Source organism: Rhea americana, unplaced genomic scaffold (genome assembly GCF_003343005.1).
Source record: "Rhea americana isolate MKP2758 unplaced genomic scaffold, rheAme1 scaffold_539, whole genome shotgun sequence".
Classification (NCBI taxonomy): Eukaryota; Metazoa; Chordata; class Aves; order Rheiformes; family Rheidae; genus Rhea; species Rhea americana.
In genome coordinates, this window is record NW_028186689.1 from 3,700 (window position 1) to 11,059 (window position 7,360).

At 50.6% G+C, this 7,360-nt stretch overlaps 1 protein-coding gene across 1 annotated transcript in view; it reads left to right on the top strand.

The window, feature by feature from the left end:
* CHD5 (chromodomain helicase DNA binding protein 5) overlaps positions 1-7,360 on the top strand; it is a gene marked incomplete at its 5' end in the record, with an annotated part of 46,854 nt that continues 39,494 nt past the window's right edge. Inside the window, 2 exons of the mRNA XM_085318490.1 lie at positions 1-22; positions 2,327-2,457. Of these exons, the coding sequence (XP_085174616.1) occupies positions 1-22; positions 2,327-2,457 (153 nt within the window). The remainder of the gene's footprint in view (positions 23-2,326; positions 2,458-7,360) is intronic.

Genomic DNA, 7,360 nt, shown 5'->3' on the forward strand with positions numbered 1-7,360 from the left:
GACAACGAGGAGGACGTGTCCGGTACGGGCGGGGCGGCGGCGGCGGCGGGGCGCGGGGCGGGCCCGGCCAGGCCCCTGCGCCTCCCCCCTTGGAGAAGGGCAGCCCGGTGGCCACCGCGAGGCCCCGGGCCGGGGCCGGGCTGGGGCGGCGGCTCGGGGGCTCCTCCGGCCTGGCGGGGCCAGGCGGCTCTTCGGGCGGAGGTACTCGGCGCTTTGCAGAGCGGCGTGTTTTTGCCGCGGATTACCAAGCGCGCTTTCAGTGGGTGCCACTGTTTTTTAGGTTGAAGGGGATAAACTCAAAGGGAAATACAGAGTCTGCACTGCAGAGGGCTTTTTCTCAACTCGCTTGGCTCCTGCTGGACTCTTGTGCCTGATTAGTGTATTTGTAGTACCTCTGACTTATCCCCGTGCATKCATTGCTGCTCCTTGAAGAGGAGGCCTCCACCAAGGGGGTGTTTTAGTGAGAGGAGCAGGTAGGAGCGCTTGAACCTGCTTAAGCGATTTCCTTTGGCATTGGCAAGTTGTCCCAACAGTCAAAGGCAGAGGTGGGGTGCTCGCATGCTCTTCCTCTGAACTGCCACCGCATCCTTCCTCACGGAGCTTAAGGCCTTCCCCATTCCCCTAAAAGATGACATTCCTTGTCTTTCTGAAGACAGCTGGGGGTGCAATGCAGCTTTTCAAAGATCATTCTTCACGTGAGCACTCCATTCTGATGCTGCTTAGAGGAGATGAGTGTGGTCCTGTTGGAGGTGGGGGAGGCGTGCTCCTTGTCTGCGTGGCTCCTTCAGTTCCCAACACGCCCCACTGAGATGGAGCAAAGGTGCTTGTCGTGGCAGAGCCTAAACTGCTGTCACTGGAGGCTGGAAAAAAATGTCTGGTCTTATGAAATGGAACTATTTTATTACCATGTAAGTTTAGAAATTTGGAAAGTAAATGAAGGAATCAAATACTGAACTAGATTTTAAGGAAATGCGACGATTTGACAAAATGCTGGGACTCGTTAGCAATAGCTTTGCTTTTGGGGAGATAACGATGACAGGAAAATAAAAGCRTAGGCCTGGCTTCTCTGCGCCGGCAGGGAGTGTCAGAGATGAGGCGCAGGGCCGGGCCCCTGAGCTAGCTGCGCTGTGCGGCGCTCGGCCGGGCCGCYGTGGTCCAGCGGCGGGAGCCGCCAGCGAGCGTGCGTGGCCCTGAGCGCGGAGCCACGGCAGACCTCCAGTGCACCGTGCCGTCGCCCCTTCTGCGCGAGGCTTCATCTCTGTTCTGCACGTGGTGTGTGGGAGGAGGAGGTCGCTGGAGGAGATGCAGCCTACCTCTCTCTCTCTCATTTGCCTTTATCTGCATCAGTTTTAATGGGCTTTATTTGGAAGTCTAAAAGGTAAAAGATAAAAAGCTTAATGCTTCCTGATTACCTACTGGCCCAAGTCAGTAATAGCAGGCAGCACCTTAGGGCATCCTGATGCTCCTGTCTCAGCAGGAAACAGTTCCTCAGCTCACGTGAAGGATCGTGGTTTCAAAGCAGGCCAGGCTGAGGGTTTCTGTGGGCTGGTCACTGGGGAGGAGGACAGACTGCCTTTTGCTCTGGGCTGCAGAGTTAGACCCTGGGCTCCTGCTGCAGTGGCAGGTGTCCCCTGCGTTGTTCCTCTAACACGGCATTTCACCTCTAAGAAGTGGACTGTCCAGGTCCAGTTGCACCTTCTGAATTTAAATAACTGTGTGTGCTGCTGCTGTTCCTGCCTCCTGTAGGAAATCCTAGTCTAGGGCCTCCAAATGCCTCCTTTCTTCCCAAATGGCCTGAAGAAAGGAGTCATTGGACGAGTCTGTATCTCCTGCACTGGAAGACACCACCACTGACCACGTCTCTGAAAGCAGCTTTTTGCAGCCCTCTCGAAGGTTTGTGCCTGTTCCCGAGGGAGGTCTCTGCAGCTGTCAGCAGAGCACCACAGAGTTCTCTGTGCTCACAGATGTGTGTGCCAAGCATGGCAAGCTGTTTGCTCTGGCAAAATGCTGTTTGCCGTAAACCACTGGTACTAGTTTATGCAAAATGGGAGGGAGGAACTGACAGTGAGAAGTACAAATGCAAGTGTTCCTGTACAGTCGTTTCTCAAGGCTTTTCTTGAGGGGGCAGTAGGGGATTAGATGCTGGCTTGCTGCGTGCGCAGCACTGGGTTGTCTGGGGGAGGCCATGTTACCACTTGAGTGTGCAGCTCTGCATCTTGGGGCCTGATGAGCTGCTCGAATATGCTCGTCTGAGGAGGTAAATGTGAATGCTGTGTCCTGCCCGTGTGTGAAATCCATCCGAGTAAGTTGTCCCTTTTGTCCTCAGAAGAAGATGATGGGGTGCTGGAAGGACTGGATGAGTTTTACCCAGAAGAACAAGTTGCTGTGCAGAAAAAAAAGAAATCCAAGAAGCTGAAAGACAGTAAGGCTTCCAAAATCAAGAGGAGGAAGAAAGAGGTAATGCTGCATGCTCTGAAATGAGGCTGAGGGGGTCCTGTTAGGTTTGGCGTAGATGCAGACCGCTCGAGAGAGCGAGATAGCAGCTGTGGGCAAGCACCGCTCAGAGGCCTGCGGCTGAAAAAGGCCGGGCATTTGTAAGGATGCAACAGGTGGATGCGAGGCCCGTCGCTTCCTGGTACRTGGTTCTCTGGTGGCTGGGCGCTCYCCCGACCTTGGCAGAAGGTTGAAAGCCAGGACCCGAGCAGCTCTCACACAGCTCTCGTGCTCTGTTKTCATGGTGTTTGCTTCAGTGCTTTCATTTCCTCTCAGTAAATTCRGGATAGCGGTACCTGCCCGTTGGGAGAGCCAGTGAAAGCTAAKTGGCTCATGTGCGGAGAGGAAAGGGTCTGTAATGTAAATCTGAGGATGTTAACGCCCTGTTACACCCGGGAGCTCTCAGACACGAGCCATGCAGCCAGTCTGACGACATAGATATTGTGGTCTCTGACCTTGGAATACTGCTGTCTGAAACTGGCTGGCGGGTGTGGATCGAGACACTTTAACTTAGATGGGAAGAGTCGAAAACTCTCATTTTCTCTTTGTCTCCCTGGGATCTTCTCACCTGATGTGGGGAAACTGGGAGGGTGTATCCTTTCTTAAGGATGCTTTTCACTCGATCCTAGCTGGGTGGCTTAGGATTTTAATTCTTGAGATGTAGCAGCTACAGTTTCTTGTGTGCTGTCAGCTCTTTGCTTCGTRTAACGATTACAACTGAAAGATCCTAATTTAGCTTTACGTTTTTGTTTTTGAAATGGTGGAGACCTTTAATTTGTCAAACGTGTTGTCCAAAGGAAGAAACAAATGGTATGAAAATTTCCATTGTACAAGAAATCAGATTGGAGCTTAGCCTTTATTTCACTTAGCCTTAAGATGGACCCATCTTTCTAGCCAGCTTAGTCAAGGGTGAAGAAGATTGCTCTGGAACTGGATTTGGGAAAGACTTGTTCACTCCGGGAAGTATGTCTTACTAGTAATTTCTAAGTGTTAGATGGGAAAGCAATGTCAGTTGGTATTTTCTGAAGCAATGCAACTGCGAGGCCCATCTGGGGAGGTGTTGGGTGGTAGGGGAGKTGGGAGGAAGCAGACATGCCCCTCTGAGACGCCTCTGGGGTTGCTGGCTATGGGCAACGCCTTTGACAAGGTGTGTGGTGAGGCACCCTGGCGTGCTAGGAGGGCAWTTGCTCCGGGAGGGTCTCCCGCAGAATGTGTTGTGTGTCAGGAGCAGGAGACTGTGYGCGTTTGTGCTTTTCAGAGAGACTCCTGGGCTTAGGCTCCTTTCGAAGGATGTGCTTTGAAGTGGTTGCAGAGCTAGGTGCTGGTGTGGACAAAGTGGCTGCACAGTTCTCACTCCGTTAGGTTGTTGGGGGTCCTCGGCGCGTTTCAGGAGAGTAGCAGACAGTTACTCTTCTTCCTCAATGACCGTTTGCAGGACAGTTATCTTTTAGTGCTTCTGTATGTTTGTGCCCCTCAGTGCCGTGCCAAGAATACGGCTTCTGCCGCCAAACGTGACATTGATGTGACAGTGACGTAACGGAAGACTAGCAGAAGACATGTATGTTCTAAGCCTTCTGCTTTTCAGTTGTCAGCGTTCTGAGGATCTGTTCTTTCTAATAGGTCTCCTTTAATGCTCAGGACTTGTGTGATAAGTATTACTGACAGTCCTTAATCTTGTGAGCAGTGTGCAAATAATCTTGCTCTCCCTTTTCTAAATTCCTTATCCCACACTTTACACATCGGATGTTGAGCTGGCAGTTAGACCTTGTAAGCAGAGTGAATTGCAAGCGTGAGGAGGATCTCCCCCGGTCTTCAGTGAGACGATCTGAAAGAGGCAGAACCAGTAGGAGATGTGCAGGCAGATGTTTTGCTTTGTTTGTGAAATAGGCTTTTGTGCTGATGAACGTGGGACTTGTAGTATCCCAGCTGCTCACATTAGGTTGTGATGATGCTGTGCCCACTTCTCCTTACCAGCACAGTGCTCAAGGCTCCTCCTCAGTCTATAGTGCATCTGTCAGTATATGGGATGGTAACATCCTTACCTGTTTGTTAAAGGCCTCCTGCCAGGGTTGCACACACTGCAGTGCAGCACCTCCTTTACAGTTGTCTCTGGTTGTGGACAGTAAACCTTCCTGGCACACGCTGCACCGATACGTCATCTRCGGCTCCTGTCTGTCAACAGAAATATAAACCAACATGTTGGAAGTGTGACCAGTGCAAGGATGAAGGTTCCTCTGGAGATAAGTGTTAGCTTTACTTGTCCAGGGCAATTTATAAGCAAGACAGAGTGGAAGCTTTTCAGGGTCTTGCACATGGAAGGACTTTTGGCTTCTTTAAGAATGCAAAGACAAGGTGTCGTGTCACTGAGTCCCGTATCACATGGATGATCCGTTAGCCTTCGCCCGTTTTTAACCCCAGGGCTCTCCTGCGTGTCCCAGCTCAGGTGGCAGGGTGGCTGTTATGCCCTAAGCACGGCTGCCTCTCTGTTCCCTGCTGCTGCTGCGTGGAGGGCAGATTTTGTCTCTCAGTAGGGGTACAAGGCACCTTTGCTTTTGCCTCTGCCTGGCTAAGGGACGTGGCACACGTTTGTGCAAGCCGGGCTTATTCATGTAGGGCCGCTGGGCTTGCAGGCCCACTGTGGCTGCACACTGTGGGTGCCAGCGGGGATCGCCTGCCTGTGGGGCAGGTGAGGATCTGCAGGTGCTACACCAGCAGGCACTCCCTTAGAGGCAGGAGCGAGGCAACTGAGGTGGCTCCGGTGCCCTTTCTGGCTGTCAGTTTGAGATCTTGGAGGAGGGCGATGAGGAAAATCAGAAACTGCCAGCTGAAAGGGAAGGCGCAAATGAACACAGCTCCGAAGCATCCAGGGCAAGAAGAACTTGGCTTGGTTTGGCTCTGCTTTAATTTCAGCTGAGGTTGCCCAGTGAAGAGCAGGGTGCTCTACTGAAATATGCCCAGGCTGGGCATCGGGGGCCTATGCACGCTCTCAGTTTCTAGCAGCTCTCTTGTGAGGCCCCTGGGTGTGGGTGGAGGTGCAGGCTCTGTTCCCTAGGGCTGCCCAGCCTTGCAGGGGAATGCATGTGCTGTGGTGGAAGAGTGATGGCCTCCTAAGCAGGCAGAATGCAGAAGCAAACCCGATGGGATAGAGAAAGGACAGCTCCGACCAACTCTTTTGTACCGGTGGTGCGTTTTGCATGGTTTTTTCTGAGCTCTGAAAAGCACCCAAATAATTGCTCTCCCTAATTTAGCGGCTAAAGTAACCACAGATCCAGGTGCCAAGATACCAACCTGCTGACAGTAAGAGACTTCCTTTTGCATTTCAGTGTTTCCCATTTGCCTGCACTGCTGGCTTGATTTTTTTTCCTGTTTGCTGCTCCCTTCCTGATCTGTGCAGCGCTATTTTTTTTTCCACATCCAGCTATTGCACTGTTTTACTACAGTTTGCTACAAGTGAGATTACTAGTAATTTGTGTGTTAGATGAGGCTGTGTTAGGAATCCTAGCTGCTTAGGGAGTTTCTAGTGTGGGATCTGTTTTGGTCCAGATGCGCTGCTGTTAAGGAAGGGTGAAGCACTCAAGTTCCTCAAATTTGTTCCCATCCCTTTGCTCCAGTAAATTTGTGGTTGGAAGTATGCGTAAAATATACCCATCCAGCACAACTAGAAGCATCCCCACCCCTTTCATTGCCAAACGTGGGATAAATGATGCTGTTCTCTTCTAGTCATCCACTGCCATTCCCCGTGGGATTTGTAAAAACAGATTGTCTAGAGCAGGTAGCACATTAAAACCCATTTTTTTTTCTACTGAYGGGGGCATAACGAGCTCCTTAAAGAAAGCTGATTTGGTCCTACACTGTATTGTCTGACAGTCTTTGAGTAGAAGTCACAACCCAGAAGAAGTCTTTTTGTCTTTCCTCACGGTCATGGTAATGTTTTTCTCCTTCTGCAGGTATCATGCAAAGCTGTCTCGGGTTGTCTGACTCCCTGTGCTTTTCCAATGGGGGAGTCATTTTTTCACGTGCTGCTTTTCTGTGAGGGGCAAAATAAAATAAAAGGCTGTGATATTTTCAGCTCTGATAATTTTGTTAAAGTTACTCTTCCTGAGACTAAGGGAGTGACACATGCAGCTTGTGTGGTGTCTGACTGCTTGATTATTGGGAGTAGGGAGAAAATAATTCGATGAGCATTAACTTTTTTTTTTTTTTTTAATGCCTTGTGTGGGCAGTGTTAATGAAATTTGATTCTGCCTGTGTTGGAGACTGATCGGTGTTTTGTCTAAGCCAGCAGAAAGTTAGTGCTGTAGCTGTCAGTAGGCGCGGAGCTGGGTTTCTGGCCAGCACAAGAGCTGCATTTTGGGAGGAAGAGAGAACAGTTAGGAAGAGGATCCTTGAACCGGGCTTTGTTCTCGTAAGCTCCTTCTCAGAGTTTGTAGAGTATGTGGACTTGACCCTTTTTAAAAGAAGGGAGTGTTGGGAATTAACTGTGATCTGTGATGTCCTGCCAGTGCCTAGAACCAGGGCTTCCGCGCTCTGAAATCCACCTCTGCTTTTGTCAGTGGAGCACTGTAGCAGGAGTGCTGCCACATTGTGGTTTTATGGGAATTCATKTGCATCAGCTGCATCCTAATGCAGCCACGCATTTGTGGCAGTGCTCACTGAAGCTCTGGTGCCAGAGCTGGTACTGCAAGCCTGGAGGAAAATCTACATAAAATAGCCAGCCTGCAGTTTGAATCTGAGCATATGTAGATGAAGGTCCTTGTCAGACAGGGAGGCAGAGAGAGGGGAAATTTCAACCTGTACTGCAGTAGTTACCATGGTAACCAATTATTCAGTGCTAAATTATAACTGTTTATAACACTGGTGAAAGGCT